We start from the raw sequence: 16,921 nt of genomic DNA, 5'->3' as shown, positions 1-16,921 counted from the left end.
TCCAATTAAAGAACTTTTAGTTATGAATTATTCACTCTAGAACATCTGCTAGAAAATCTCAGAAGAAACTAAGGTATCCCTCTGGGTGGTTTGTATCAGAACTGCATTGCAGAGGGCTGAAGAGATGGCTTAGTGGTTAAGGCACTTGCCTGCAAAACCTAAGGACCCATGTTTGACTCTACAGATTCCATGTAAGCCAGATGCATAATGGTGAGGCAAGTGTAAGGTCGCACATGCCCACGAGGTGGCACAAGTGTCTGGAGTTTGATTTCAGTGGCTGAGGCCTTGGTGTGCCAATTCTTTCTCTCTCTCTCTTAATATATAATAATAATCTTAGACCTCTGGTTAAGATGGCGGTGTAGGTACTGTGCCAAAGCAGTCTAGGGGGGAAAAAGACCAAAAAAACTCAGCAAAATACACACTTTTACTAAAAAGTGAGGCGTTTAGGAAATTGAAATGGCAAGGGAGAAGTAGAAGAGATCCAGGGCATCCAGAGCCCGCACAGGCCGGCAAAACCGGCCCCAGCAGGTCCGCCGACTGCGGCGGTGGCAGCACACCAGAAAGCCACCAGGATCAGCTCCAGCCACAGAAAAGCCAGGTGAGGGGAGCTTCCACTTACACCGGAGCTCTCTGCAACTCAAGAAACGTGAAGGGAGAGCAGCTGTGAACAACAGAGGAGCAGAACACGAGGTAGAAGAACACGTGGAACAGCAAGAGAACCAGAGTAGCTGCGGCTCCCTCCCCTCCCCCACCGCCCGAGCCCAGCTCCAGCAAACAGAGCAGCGATCCCAGGACCCGGCCACGCCAGCTTGAGCCGACAGCGGGACCCAAGCAGTAGCAGGGTCTGGCAGCAACATCAGCAGCTACGGCACCGGCAATAGTGGCCCCAGCAGTGGCAGATCTAGTAGCGGCAGATTCAGAGGCAGCAGCAGCAGATCCAGCAGCATCAGCTTCAGCGGCAGCAGCGGCAGCTTTAGAGGCAGCAGCGGCAGAACCAGCAGTGACAGCTGCAGCAGCAGCAGCAGCGGTGACAGACCCAGCAGTGGCAGCTTTAGCAGCAGCAGTAGCGGTTCCAGCAGCAGGGGTGCCGATCTGCAGGGCCACAGTTGCCAGCCTCAGTTTGCCCAGCAGGAAAAGCCAGGGCCCAGCTCCAGAAATCAGGACAGCAGCCCAACGATCCAGCCAGCAGCTTGACTGAGACCAAAATCATCCAAAAAGGTAACTGGGATTGATTGCACCAGGGAAGGGTCTCATTTGGTCACAAGCTGACTTGGAATCCTCAACAGGCCAGAAATCTTAACCTCTTTGTTGTAAGAGGATCTGGTTGTTATAATAACTACTCTTGCATAAATATTCGGTGGTGATTTTGATTGAATGTATACAGTGTTTAGTTCAATTTTAGAATCTACCTGTATTTTATTCCACTCAGCCTACTTGAATACTCCCATAGCAGGGAAACTCAACCCCTAGGAACACCTTTGTAGGTACACTGAGAGCCTTAAGAGCTACACCCAACACGTTAAGCTCCTATCCTGAAGATATATAACATCAAATCAATTGATACAATTAAGACTACCTAGCTAGCTAGAAAATCAAGCATTAACTTAATCCAAGATACAAAAATATATGCATTATAACACAAGAAACACTAAAAAGCAAGACAATATAAATCCACCTAACAGTATTAATGCATCAGAAATGACCTCCAGTGAGAAGGAGTTAGAGGAAATGCTTGAGAAACATTTCAAAAGAATGATTGTAAATATGTTCAAAGAAGTCAGAGAACAAATCAAAGGAGTCAAAGAGGAACTCAAAGAGGAAATCAAAGAAATCAAAGAAGACGCAGGACATGAATTTCATGAAATAAAGAAGACAATACAAGACATAAATAAGGAAATAGAAATAATAAAGAAAAACCAGTCAGAATTACTAGCAATGAAGAACACAGTTAATGAAATAAAAAACTCTGTAGAAAATCTCACCAGTAGGATGGATGAGGGAGAGGACAGAATATCAAAGCTAGAAGAACAGGTGGCAGATCTAATACAGTCCAACAAAGAGAAAGACAAACTTATAGAAAAGCATGAGTGGGAATTTCAGGATATTCGGGACACTATGAAAAGATCCAATATAAGAATTCAGGGCATAGTAGAAGGAGAAGAATTCCACTCCAAAGGCATAGTAGGCGTCTTCAACAAAATCATAGAAGAAAAATTCCCCCAAATTGGGAAAGAGGTGCCAATACAGATACAGGAAGCCTTTAGAACCCCAGCCAGACAAAACCTGGAAAGAACCTCTCCTCACCATATTACAATCAAACTTCCAAACACACAAACCAAAGAAAAAATATTGAAATCAGTTAGAGAGAAAAATCAAGTTACCTACAAAAGCAAGCCCATCAGGACTACAGCAGATTATTCAACACAAACTTTTAAAGCCAGAAGGGCTTGGAGTAATATATGCCAAGTTCTGAAATATAACAACTGTCAACCAAGGTTACTTTATCCTGCAAAGTTATCCATTCAAATAGATGGAGAAATAAGGACATTCCATGACAAAAGCAGGTTAAAGGAGTATTTGAAGACAAAACCAGCTCTACAGAAAATACTTGATAGAATCCTCCATGCTGAAGAAAAGGAAAAGCACACATATAAGGAACCTAGAAAAAACAAGCAATACTCAAATACTAGTTAACACAAGACAGCACAGGTAGAACCAGAACCACAAAAAAAAAAGAAAAAAAAAAGGCAAACATAAATACACACCTTTCAATAATATCTTTTAATATCAACAGCCTCAATGCCCCAACCAAAAGACATAGGTTTGCAGATTGGGTTAAAAAGCAGGATCCTACAATTTGTTTTCTCCAAGAAACTCATCTTTCTACAAAGGATGGACATTATCTTAGGGTGAAAGGTTAGAAAAAGGTGTTTCAAGCAAACGGGCTAGAAAACAAGAAGGGGTTGCTATCCTAATATCTGACAAGGTAGACTTCAATCCAACATTAGTCAAAAAAGATAAGGAAGGTCACTTTATATTGATTAAGGGCACACTCCAACAGGAGGACATTACAATCCTAAACATATATGCACCAAATTCATCAAACAAACACTATTAGAGCTAAAGTCACAGATAACACCAAACACAGTGGTAGTGGGTGACTTTAACACCCCACTCTCATTACTTGACAGGTCATCCCGAAAAAAAATAAACAGAGAGACATCTGGGCTAAATGAGGTCATAGAAGGAATGGACCTAACAGATATATACAGGACAGTTTATCCAAATGCTGTAGAATATACATTCTTTTCAGCAGCACATGGATCATTCTCTAAAATAGACCATATATTAGGACACAAAACAAATCTTAACAAATTCAGGAAAATTGAAATAATTCCTTGCATTCCCTCTGACCACAGTGGAATTAAACTATAAATCAGTAGCAAGAAAGGCTATAGACATACACAAAATCATGGAAACTCAACAACACACTACTAAATGATGAATGGGTCAATGAAGAAATCAAGAAGGAAATCAAAAAATTTATAGAGAAAAACTATAATGAGAACACAACATACCAAAATCTCTGGGACACAATGAAGGCAGTTCTAAGAGGTAAATTTATAGCCTTAAGTGCCTATATTAAGAAACTAGAAAGGTCGCAAGTAAATGACCTAATGCTTCACCTTAAAGTCTTGGAAAAAGAAGAACAAGGCAAACCAAAAATCAGTAGGCGGGAAGAAATAATAAGATTAGGGCAGAAATTAAAGAAATAGAAACAAAAAAAAATCCAAAGAATTAGTGAAACAAAGAGTTGGTTCTTTGAAAGGATAAACAAGATTGATAAACCCTTAGCAAATCTGACCAGAAGAAAGAGAGAAGAGACACAAATTAATAAAATCAGAGATGAGAAAGGTAACATCACAACAGATTCCAGAGAAATTCAAAAAATCATAGGGACTTACTATAAAAGCATATACTTTACAAAGTATGAAAATCTGAAAGAAATGGATGATTTCCTTGATTTATATGACCTACCTAAATTAAATCAAGATGAGATTAATCACTTAAATAGACCTATAACAAGCATGGAGATCCGAACAGTTATCAATAATCTCCCAACTGAAAAAAGCCCAGGCCCAGATGGATTCACTGCTGAATTTTACCAAACCTTCTTATGCTTTTCCAGGAAATAGAAAAAGAAGGAATTCTACCAAACTCCTTCTCTGAAGCCAGCATCACCCTGATACCAAAACCAGGCAAAGATAGAACAAAAAAAGAAAATTACAGACCAATCTCCCACATGAACTTAGATGCAAAAATTCTCAACAAAATATTGGCAAACAGAATACAAGAATATATCAAAAAGATCATTCACTCTGTCCAAGTAGGCTTTATCCCAGAGATGCAGGGATGGTTCAATATATGCAAATCTATAAATGTAATACATTATATAAATGGGTTGAAGGACAAAAACCACATGATCATCTCACTAGACACAGAGAAAGCACTTGACAAAATCCAACAGCCCTTTATGATAAAAGTCCTGCAGAGACTGGGAACAGAAGGAACATATCTCAATATAATAAAAGCTATTTATGACAAGCCTACAGCCAACATATTACTAAATGGAGAAGAACTGGAAGCTTTTCCACTAAAATCAGGAACAAGACAAGGGTGTCCACTTTTATTTAACATAGTTTTGGAAGTCTTAGCCATAGCAATAAGGCAAGAGACACACATAAAAGGGATACAAATTGGAAAGGAAGAAATCAAGTTATCAATATTTGCAGATGACATGATTCTATACATAAAGGACCCTAAAGACTCCACTAGCAAACTGTTAGAGCTGATCAAAACCTACAGCCATGTAGCAGGATACAAAATAAATACACAGAAATCAGTAGCCTTCATATATGCTAACAATAAACACACAGAGGATGAAATCAGAGAGTCACTCCCATTCACAATTGCATCAAAAAAAATAATAATAAAGTACCTTGGAATAAACCTAACCAAGGAAGTAAACAATCTCTACAATGAGAACTTTAACACACTCAGGCGAGAAATTGCAGAAGTCACTAGAAAGTGGAGAAACATCCCTTGTTCCTGGATTGGAAGAATCAATATTGTGAAAATGGCAATCTTACCTAAAACAATCTACACATTTAATGCAATCCCTATCAAAATTCCAAAGGCATTCTTCATGGAAATAGAAAAAACAATCCAAAAATTCATTTGGAATGACAAAAAACCTAGAATATCTAAAATAATACTGAGCAACAAAAGTAAGGCTGGTGGTATCACCATACCTGATTTTAACCTGTACTACAGAGCCATAGTAACAAAAACAGCATGGTACTGGCACAAAAACATACATGTAGATCAGTGGAACAGAATAGAGGATCCAGATGTAAGTCCAGGTAGCTATAGCCACCTGATATTCGATAAAAGTGCCAAAAAATATTCATTGGAGAAAAGACAGCCTCTTCAGCAAATGGTGTTGGGAAAACTGGATATATATCTGTAGAAGGATGAAGATAGATTCTTCTCTCTCTCCATGCACAAAAATTAAGTCCAACTGGATTAAAGACCTTAACATCAGACCTGAAACTCTGAAACTGCTAGAGGAAAAAGGAGGGGAAACCCTTCAACATATTGGTCTTGGCAAAGACTTTCTGAATATAACCCCAATTGCTCAGGCAATAAAACCACAGATTAATCACTGGGACCTCATGAAATTACAAAGATTTTGCACTGCAAAGGACACAGTGAAAAAAGCAAAGAGGCAACCTACAGAATGGGAAAAATATCTTCGCCAGCTATATATCTGGTAGAGGATTAATATCTAGGATATACAATGAATTCAAAAAGTTAAATAATAAGTGATCAAACATGCCAATCAAAAAATGGGCTATGGAGCTAAATAGAGCATTCTCAAAGGAAGAAATACGAATGGCATATAAGCATCTAAAAAGATGTTCTATGTCACTAGTCATCAGGGAAATGCAGATTAACACTACATTGAGATTCCATCTCACTCCTGTCAGATTGGCAACCATCATGAAAACAAATGATCATAAATGCTGGTGGGGATGTGGAAAAGAGGAACCCTTCTACATTGCTGGTGGGAATGCAATCTGGTCCAGCCATTGTGGAAATCAGTGTGGAGGTTCCTAAAACAGCTAAAGATTGATCTACCATATGACCCAGCTATAGCACTCCTAGGCATATATCCTAAGGACTCATCTCATTTCCTTAGAAGTACATGCTCAACCATGTTTATTGCTGCTCAATTTATAATAGCTGGAAAATGGAACCAGCCTAGATGTCCCTCAAATGATGAGTGCTCCAATAATGAAGCGAGCTGTAGGATGTGAGGCTGGGTGCCTGGAGAGGGCAGTGACTGAACATAGACTGTGACCCTAGCCTTCCTGGGTCACATGGCTAGGAAGCTCCCTAGACCAGATCAGGGCAGATGGCTGTGAAGAGGCATCAGAGTCAGAGTGGCGCCCGCAGGCTTCCTGGCTCCTGGGACCTGTGATGAGCCCAGGGAAGTAACTCTGCATCTCACAACCTAGTTCCTCAGGCTGGGGTATCTGCAATGCAGTGCAGTACAATCCTCTAGCCCCAGTGTTCCAGGTTCCTTGGCTGCATATAATACAATGGGTATCTGCACCCCTCCCCTGTCCTGCCCCAAGGTGTTGCAGGCATGTGCTCTTAGAACCACGTCTCACTATTAAAATACAGCCCAATCTCCAGATTGCAAAGAATATTTTTATCTTTGTTAATTTACATTACATGGCAGAATAAACTCTTGTTGACATCACGTGGCTACTGAGAAATGGACAGTTAGTTGTAGCCTCATGTCCATGAGATTCTAACAAAGGCCACAGTGAGCCAGACTGTACAGTGTACAGTAATTTTCCAAATGAATTTCTTGTCTTCTTACACAGATTGGCTGGATTTTTCTGAGGAGCTGGGGTAAAGCAGAAGCCTTCCCAGCCTGTTCTTATAGTTCTTCCATAGTCTAACACTCTGGGGACCTTGGGGACCAAGGTGGCTCATGGACTCCCATTTTTTCTGGCATCTTTGGGCTGAAACCAGAAAATGGGGGAAGAGGCTACTGCAGGTCTGGAATTAGCTTTGCACAGTCCTGAGAGACTAGGAAACCTAGGCCAGCTTTATATCATGATATGGTTCTCAAGGGCCCTGGACACTTTGTCCTTTAAAAGCCTGTTCCTTCATCAAAAAGAGATTCAAAATATTTTATACTTTTAATCGGTCTTGAGATGTAGTTACACTGTGTAGCCCATGTTAGCCTGGGACTTTTCATTTGCCTGCCTCCAAGTACTAGGATTATAGGTGCTGGCTACCAGCCCAGATCTTTGATTTTTAATTGTTTAATGTTACCCAAACTGGATGCATTCCCATAGCTTCCTTATTTTTACATATATCTGTCTATCTATTTTTAAACTTTAATTAATTAATTTTTCATGATGCTGGGGATAAGGCGCATCCTAGTAGTATTTTTACATTTAATTGACACATAGTAATTGTAGATATCTGAGGGATATGGTGACATTTCATCACATGGATACAATGTGAAGTGATCAGATGAGGATAACCAACATCTCCATCCATGATGGTTTATCTTCACTGTTAGCTCAACTGGATTTAGAATCACCATAGAAACATATCTCTTGGTGAATCTATTAGGGTGAAAGACACACCCTGAATGTGGGTAGCATCATTCCAAGGTATGGTGTCTTAGGCTGAATAAAAAGAAGACAGCAAGCTGAACACCAGCATTCACCTCTCTCTGCTTTTGAATGTCGACACAATGTGACCAGCTGCCTCACACCGCTGCCCCCATGAATTCCTCGCCATGCTGTACTGGTGCCTTCAAACTGCAAGCCAAAATAAAACCTTTCTCTCTTGCTTTTGTCAGAGTACTGAAAAAGTAACACAGAAATCGGCACCAAGAAGTGAGGCTGTTACTGCAATAAACTTCACTGTGTGGTTCTTGGGCCTTGATCGGTTTGGAAGAGAAATGTGGAAGAGTTTGCAACTTTAGGCTAGAAAAGCCCTAGCAAGGCTTAATCTGAGCGTCATGAGTCATTCTCATGAAAGTTTGAAAGACCAGAATGGGGATAGAAATCCTAGCTCACAAGGTTTCAGAAGGGAACGAGGACTGTATCAGGTTCTGAACTAGAGACTATTTATATGATATTCTGGCAAAGAATTGTGGCTGCATTCTGCCCCTGTCTTGTGAGGCTGGATTCAAAAGTAATGGACTAATCTGTTTGGCAGAGGAATTTTCAGTACAGGATAGCATTCGGGTAAAATGCTTGCTTCTTCCTTCTCTAAACCAGATATATGGTAAGAGTAAGCAACAAGCAGAGCAGACAGATGAGAAATGTGCAGTTTGGCATGGAAAAGAATAAATTTAAGTTGTGACAAGGTAGAGGCTGAGGAAGCAGCTGTAACTGTCAAGAGATTGGCATCACTGCAAAGAAACCGCTTGCTTTGCACTGGGACAATAGTAAAGGTGTCCTGAGGGCAAGACCCCAACCATCCAGGGTTCTATCTTGTGAAAATGTAAGTTCATTTGAAAAGAGAGCACCTAACCCGAGAATGACACTGAAGCAGAAGGGCATCCTTGCTCAGAAATAATCACCTAGAAAAGTGTTCTTCCAGGGTCAGGCCAATGCAACTGAGGTCCAAGGGGGCCCGATTAGACCTCCAGCTGGCAGAACTGAGCAGTAACATCCACATGGTACTGGTTTTATAGGCATGAAAGGTGCAAGACTAAGGCATCATAGAGTCTAGATCCATGGTTTCAGAGAGCCACTGGGTCCAGGCAATGTGTGGTAGGGTTGATAGTCCCTGCATGGAAGTCCTAAGAGGCTACTGTATGACACAGGGAAGGCGGAGCCCAACCTGAAAAGGAGACCGCAGAATATTAGAAGTGTCAGGACCATGGGATGCTGTTGAGAAAAGCTGCACACACAGACTGGAGCTAGCCCAAGAGTCTGTCCGTGTGCACTGCGGAGACAGAGCTTGAGTGGTAAGGGTGCTCAAGCCCTGTGGAGCCTAGAGGACTCTATCACAAGTCCCACGTGCCAGGCGTAGAGCCACAGGACTTGGTGTCAGCCCTGTGGGCTTCAGTCTTGCTTTGGTGTGTCTCATCTTTCCTTGCTCTGTTCCCATCCCTTTTAAAATGTGAATGTTCACTCAGTGCTATTGTGTACTGGAAGTGTATAACTTGTGTGTATAGAGGCTCTCAGTTAAGACTTTATCTTGTGTTTCAGAAGAGACTTTGGACATTCAAACAGTGTTTCAACTGTTAAAGACTATGGGAACTTTTGGAGAATAACAAAGTTCATTTTTATGATGAGAATGGGACATTAGGGGACAGGATGGAATGGTATGATTTAAAGTGATGTGATGTGTTTAGATGTCAAGTTATTATGGGGTAGAGTTGTGATGGATAATCTTCATTGTTAACTTGACTGGATTTAGAATCACCATGAAACACCACTAGGAGTATCTATAATGAAGTTTCCAGAAAAGTCTAACTTCACAGAAAAGACCCACCCTGAATGTGGGCAGAACCACCCCATGGGCTGGTTTCCTGGGCTGTTTCCTGGTTGAGGACACAATATGACCATCTGTTTCACACTCTTGCCACCATGTCTTCCCTGCCATGATGGACTGTAAGCCAAAATAAACCCTTACTTTCATAAGTTGATTTTGTAAGGTATTTTGTCACACCAACAAGAAAAGGAGCTAACGCACCATCAGCTCAGATACTTAGCATTTCTTTGTATTGGAAACGTTCGGATTCCTCCCCACATTTCTTCCTCTACCACTACTACTACTTTTTCTTCTTCTTTTTCTCCTTCTCCTACTCTTTCTTCTTCTCCTCCTCCTTCTTCTCTTTCTCTTTCTTCTACTCCTTCCTCTTCTACTCTTCCTATTTCTTTTCAGACAGATTCCTGATATGCATCCCATATGATCCTCCTGTCTCAGCCTTCTAAATTCTGGGATTATAGGTGTGAACCACCATACATGGCTGCTCCTAGTTGTTTTGAAATACATAATAAATTATGTCAACCATAATTATCCTTCTGTACAACAAAAGGTATTGCTCCTTCTATAACTGCTTATTTAATTATTACTTTCATTTTCATCTTTTGACTTAAATAGCAGTAAAATTTAGAACACCTTATAGATACAGACACATGGCTTCAGGGTTCATGCCTGCTGGAGAAGTCACTGGGCTAATAGCCCATATCTGTCACATGAACCCTCAGAATCGCCTGCCTGTACAACTACTACTGCCACCAGTGAGAATACCAGATTGTCACCTGAGCCTGGCACCCTTCCCTCTTCACTAAGGATCCAAACCAGCTGGCCCCTGAGGCCACCATCTGCCCCTCAGTTCATTCAGGAATAAAGATAATGATGAAAACCTTGAAGTCACAGGTGCTAAGCCTTGCTCACAGAAGCCCAGTATGGCAGGCAGCCGGCTCAACAGCTCACTAGCTGTGGCTGCGGACAAGCAGTTCTCCTGTGTATAGAGCGGACACATTAGTCCCTCACTCAACCATACAATGAGGAATAATGATGTAAAGTGTGGCAAGGTGTGTGGTGCTATCATTTAAGAAGTTTTAGCTAGAGATGGCAAGGAGGGCTTCATGAAAGGGCTCCATGACCATGGGGTTTCGTAGACCATCCTGGACCTTCAATTTCTAGACTTGACAGTGATGTGAAAGTGTATTATTAGATTGCTTCAACTTTTAAGTTTTGTTCTTTACCCAGGATAGTGATAATGTAATTGAATTCTTTTTTTGTTTTTCCTATTGTGAAACAGATTCTCACTGTGTATCCCAAAATGGCCTCTAACTCATAATCCTCCTGCCTCAGTCTCCTGGGTGCTAGGATCACAGGTATATGACACCATGCTTGGCTGAGGGTAAGGGATTTTTTAACTCAACTGATCCAGCTAGATTCTTACTAAAATTAGACTAAGTGAGACAAGGATAGAACTCAAGGTCAAGTCTCATCAGCAGGACTTGGAGGGGCCTGATTCAAACTAGGTCACAGGTGAGTCTGGCCTCTATCAGTCATTGTATGGGCTGTCATGATCCATGATCAATAGGCTAATTTTCATTTAATCCTAATAAGCACTTTGAGGAAGGGCTATCCAGCTCTGCTCTCTCCTCCACCTAGGAAGGCACTGGCCTGGGGCTCAGCCAGTCCAGTGGATGACAGGGGCCATGTGAAGTCAGTACTGTGGCAAAGTAGCCCTTCCCTCCAGGGCAGATTTCACTCCATTTTCTCCAAGACCCACTCACACCTTGTTCTCAAGGGGCCACCCAAATCCAAGTGCAGGAGACTCCCTGTCCGGCAGGCAGGACACCAAGGTCTTTTCTCAGTGTCTTGAGGTTCATCCCTGCTCTGCAAGGCCCCTCTCCCATGCGTCTTCTAGGCATGAACACAAACCTTTTCTCTCCACTGCCTGCTAGTTGGGTCTTATCACGTCACCTGGCAACTACTTCTCAGTTACTGTTTTGTAGACTTAAAAAAAAAAAAAAAGCCTTTACCTTCTACTTGGTCACACCCACAATGTGGCCCCATGGAAAGAGCACAGGCTTTGAAGGCAGCTTAATCCCAGTTCCACAAGTGGTCAGTCATGGGTCCTAGGACAAGTCAATTAACTTCCCTGAGCCCTGACTTGTTTATCTTCCTGGAATTATGGAGACAATCTTATTTACTCTAGCAGTGAGGCTTTCTGAGGAAGACAGAAGAGTTCCCCAGCTCTCCTGCAAACAGCTGTGGCAGAATGGGAGATGCTGCCAAGGGCAACCTCTGACGTATGCTCCTCTGAGGAATGAAGTTCAGTGACAAGGAGGGCCGGAGGCTTGCAGACAGTGAAAGGGAAAGAAAAGGAAGACAGTAGGGGCTATGGAGATGGCTCAGTGTATAAAATGTTTGACTAGCAAGTGTGTGAGTGCCCACCTAATGTCAGAGAGCTGAGAGCAGGCAGGTGGAGACAGGAGCATCCACGGGCAACTCATGCTCGAGGGCCAGACAGTCTGGCTAATGCAGCACTGAGTGACTCGACTGACTCAAATGAGGTGGAAGATGAGGACCAACACCTCAAAGTTGCCTTCTGACCACCACGCATGCACCATGGCATGTGTGCACGTGCATGCATGCATGCCTACACACACACACACACACACACAAAGAGAGATGGAGTCCTTAGCAAGCATGAAGGGTCATTGTACTCCACAGCAACCCCTGACCACTTCCTTCCTCTCAGCTCTTTCCTGCCCTCTCCATCCATTGCAGTCAGCGCCACGTTGCTGGAACAAACATCCAACCAGACACAGTTAAGGGGAGGAACAGGTTTATTTCAGGCTTACAGATCCAGGGAAGTTCCATCAGTGGTGGAAGAAGCTGCTTCCATACATCCAAGCAGGGAGAAACAAGCACAATAAGGAACACCAACTCCAGCAGACTAACTTTCCATAGCTCACACTCCCTCTCCACACCTTCGGGCTGGAATCAGATCCACGCCCAGTGACACGTCCCCTGATAGCAGGAATCTGCTTGCTAGGGGCTGAAGTTACAAACTCAATTTTTGCCTTTAATACCAGCACTCGGGAAGCAGAGGTAGGTAGATCGCCAGCTTCATCTCCTAATGCCTCTCTTCTCCCTACCTCTGCCTCTCATCATGCTGAACACAAGCCACTCCCAGAACACTCCTCTCCATGAGCTCTTTGCCCATGTAAGATCCTCCCGAAATTGTCCACCAAGCAAATGCAGCCTAATTCCCAAGTCTCTCACACATGGCTCCCTCACTCCCTGTCTCAGCATCCCTACCCCCTGAGTGGGGGTAGGGACTCACCTCCATGGGGCAGGGAAGAGCACTGCCATGGTAGGGTCATTTGACATCTTTCTGTGAATTGCAAACTTCATCACAGAAAGGACTATCTTTTTCCTTTCCTCCCCTAGGCCCAGGGCAGTGGCTGGAGCCCAGAAGATCATCCTTGATGTCCAGTGAGTAACATATTAACAGACCAAAGCGAAGAGCAACAAGCTGTCAGTCTCCAGCAACTGGGAACAGGGTGGGGTAAAGAGACCCTGTGCTAGGTGAATTTCTGTGGTTTTTCTCCTTTGAGTTGAATTTCCCATGTCCTATGAAAGACGAATCCCACACGTTTTGATGTACAGCATGTGCTGCTATAACTGGCTGAGTTCAGCTCTCTGTTCCCTGAGAAATCCCTCTGGCTTCTGTACATACCTCAATTAGGGGACGATTATGTCCCCTATCAAAGGCTCCACGATTCTGTTTCATTCAGTAGGCAGCACTTTCAGCGCGTGAAGAATGGGATTATTAGATTTATAGAAATTCAATTTACATGTGGCTCTTTGGGAATAGATGCCTGGCCAAAGCAAGCCAGGGCTCTGACTGCTGGGGCTCCTGAAGGAGGAGCTTATGGACTTCTTTATTCCCTTCTGGTGCGCTCCCTTATACCTGGGTCTGAAAGCGCCATGCTGGGTAGCTGGCCACCACATATCCAGTGGTCTCTTGTCATGTTCTGTCTCTGTGTCTCCTCATGGTGTTATTGGCTGTATCACTCTTCCTAAAACCCTCAAAATCATGGGCCCTTCTCCAGTCTACACCCATCCACTCTCACTCTCTAGCTCTACTTCCATGTGGGGTTCAAGGGTGAAGAAGTTCCAACAGAAGACGTGAGATGTCCTCACCTCAAATACACCCCCTTCCCCTCCCCCTCGCCCTCCCTCCTTCCTTCCTTCTTTCATTGTCTTCAGTGCTGGGGATGGAGCCCAGATCTTCATGTATGTGAGACAAGTGTTCTACCAGTGAGTGGCATTCCCAACCTGAAGGGCCCTTCTTTTGTAATCCCATGAAAGCTATCTCTGTAACCTCCTCTGTACAGTCACTTTCTTCCTCATGCCTCAAAACCCAATGCATCAGAGCCACATCTCCCATGCCTGTTAGACTCGACCCACATGCTCATTTTACTACAAGGTCGCGACTTCACATGATGCGAAGAAACATGTGTCAAAGCACACTGGGTGGCTATGTACACCTGGGAGTCAGAGGAGAAGTGGTGGCCCGAAGTCTTCGTGAGCCACACTGGGATGTAGGGGCTCCAGCGCCCTGTGTTCCTGGCTCTGAGCACTGGGAGGTGCATGCCTGCCCCACACCAAGCCCCCCGCAGTCCTCACCTGAGAGCACCGTGAAGACAGCCGCGAAGGCGTTGAGCTTGAGCCCGTCAATGACGCTGCTGGAGTGGAAGAGTTCAAGACACATGAGGCTGAAGCCAACCACCAGCAGGAGGATGTAGAGCACCTCGGAGACCACCGACAGCCACAGCACCCCTGGAAAGCAGAGGCAGAAAGACATGGGGTGAACGGTACCCTCAGGTCCCTCACTCTGTCCACATCCTCCTCCCCACTCCCCATTGCACAACCAACTTCAGCTCACAGTTACCTATGTGGCAGAGCCAAGAGGGCCCCAGAATGGGGTAAGGCTGGCACTAAAGGTGTGCCTAGGGAAAGAGCCAGGGAAAAGTGTCCTTACTCAGCCACTTGGTCACCAGTCCAAGGGCCACTCTACTTCAGACTATATATGAGATAAATTTTGTTCCTATTAAATCCACTTACATGGGGTTCTGTGTTATCTACACTAGAATTATCCCAGCTCACACATGCAGCACGCTTGCCCTCAGCACTCACTGCCTACCCTTCCGCCCACCCTGTATACTGTCCCGCTTTTTCCCAGAACCCTCCACTGTGGTGTCTATGACTTCAGCCTGTGGTTCTCCAGGAGCTGCCATGGTCGGGTGTGATCCTTCCCTCCTGGGTGCAGACCAATCTGATCACTGATGTGGAACTAACCTGCTGAAGCCCTTCTCTAGGAATGTGAGTGTAGATCACTGAGGAATGTCAGAAAAGAAGCTTAGAGGAGACTTTGAGCATTCTGAGCACATGTGCCCCTGGTTCCAGCCATTCCTGAAGAATACCCAAATGGTTCGATGGTTTAAACTATCTTCTCTGAGATGCCACAGTTCTTTTGCCCCCTCTAATAGCCCACAGTGGGTTGCTGGCACTACTGTTCAGCTAGGGCACCTGCTGTTTTCCTGCCCACACTGCCGTCCCCTGCTCCTCTGAGTGCTTGTCACGTGGATGGCTCCTGTGGAGTTTTGGTGCCCCTCAAGGTCTATCTGGGCACCATGTTCTCCCAGTACTACCCTACCTCTCTAGGGAGCTCCTCCACCAAGGTGACTCTTTTGCACCATTTGGGGGATCCTCCACCCATAGGGATCCTCCTTGATCCTTCTTTTCCTGGTCTGCCATCATAGCAGGGTCCTAGCCAGTGTTCACAGTGCCAACCCAACCAGCTCCAGCTCCAGGAGTTACCAGGTACCTTCAGATCCCACCCAACATGGTGGAATCAGGAAATAGGATATGTAAACTGTTGCAGCCACTATGGAAATCAGCATGGAAGCCCCCCAAAAAACAAAACCTAGACTGGCCACGTGATCCAGCTCTGCCACTCCCGCTGTATACTCAAAGAAATCCAAGTCAGCACAACACAGGGACACCTAACATCCATGTTCATCACTGCTCTAGTCACAATAGCCAAATATAGACAAGTCTAGACATTCATCAACAGATAAATGGATAAAGAAAATGTGGCCTATATGCAAAGTGGCATATTGTTCAGTCATAAAGAAGAATGAAATGATGTCATTTGCAGGAAAATGGGTGGAATTAGAGTTATCCTGTCAAGGGAAATAAGCAATAATGCATTTTCTCTCCTATGTAAAATCTAGATTAAAAAAATAAACAATGAAAATAGGAGAGGGACTATTTGGGAGGTACTAAGGGAGGAGAGAAAGAGAGAAAAGAGGGCAAAAGGGTAAACATACATCAAAGTGCATTGTATGTAATGTACGTTGTATGAACGTGTCATAATGTGATCCCCCACCTTTCTAACAAATAAAAAAGAAGAAAGGCATGCTGGTGGTGGGGCCTGTGCTGCATCCTGCAGATGGTATTGATGCATGCTCAGATTTCAGACCCATTCACCCACAGCTTCCTTTTAAATGGACACATAGAAGCAAGTCCACCAGGAAAAATAAGCCAATGCTGGCACAAAGTGTAACATCTGGTGAACAGAGAGGAGGCAGACTGGAATAAGTAAGCTGTGCTCAGTGCCTGGATGCCATGGTGCTCACTGTGGTCACCTACTGAGCTGTGCACATGGAAAGGGGAGTCAGGAGAGACAGGGTGGCAGCCTCTGCTACAGCCCAGCTGTGGTAATGCCGGCGAAGTTCTATAGGCGTGATTGTCCCAGTCTCCAAAACTAGCCATTAATGGCTCGATTTGCAGCAGAGAATAGGTGACCTTCAGGGGCAGAAGAAATGAAATGATTTCTCATCAGGTATGGGCCCATGGCTGACAGCTAATCCTGTTAGCTGCACTTTTTGCCTTTTTAAAAACAGCTTCGTGAGGTCAACTCTGACCCTCCATTGATGGAATTGATGGGTTTGCAGGGGCTATTTCCCTGTCCCTTGCCTGCCAAGAGAGTTGCAGGACTGGTTCCTCAGCTGAGTGAAGAATTGGAAGGGGGGATATTGAGCATGCATTGACCATGTGATGTTGAGTTGGGGGAGTTCTCACCCCTGATCCCTTGATGCCCTAATTTGAAAAATGGGCTTCACAGTTATGTCTCCAGAACAAATGAGACAATACCTAAGCCTGTGTGAATCCCACAAGCTTCACATTTGGAGGTGTTTAAGACGCTGAGTAGGGCTATTACTGGCAAGTGAATACAATTATGAGAAATTGCAGGCAAGCATCATTCAAAGGC

General features: G+C 44.0%; 1 protein-coding gene across 3 annotated transcripts in view; it reads right to left on the bottom strand.

Moving 5' to 3' along the window:
* Positions 1-16,921, bottom strand: part of Gsg1l (GSG1 like) — a 233,133-nt gene that overhangs the window by 60,402 nt on the left and 155,810 nt on the right. For 2 of the 3 annotated variants that reach the window (XM_004668358.2, XM_045131933.1), the window contains one exon: positions 14,272-14,424. The exons of the other annotated variant lie outside the window; for it this stretch is intronic. In XM_004668358.2, the coding sequence (XP_004668415.1) occupies positions 14,272-14,424 (153 nt within the window). The remainder of the gene's footprint in view (positions 1-14,271; positions 14,425-16,921) is intronic. 3 annotated transcript variants of the gene reach the window in all.

The sequence above is a fragment of the Jaculus jaculus genome, chromosome 12 (genome assembly GCF_020740685.1).
Source record: "Jaculus jaculus isolate mJacJac1 chromosome 12, mJacJac1.mat.Y.cur, whole genome shotgun sequence".
Taxonomy (NCBI): Eukaryota; Metazoa; Chordata; class Mammalia; order Rodentia; family Dipodidae; genus Jaculus; species Jaculus jaculus.
Note: the sequence above shows the minus strand (reverse complement) of the source record. Positions and strands in the feature narration are given on the sequence as shown.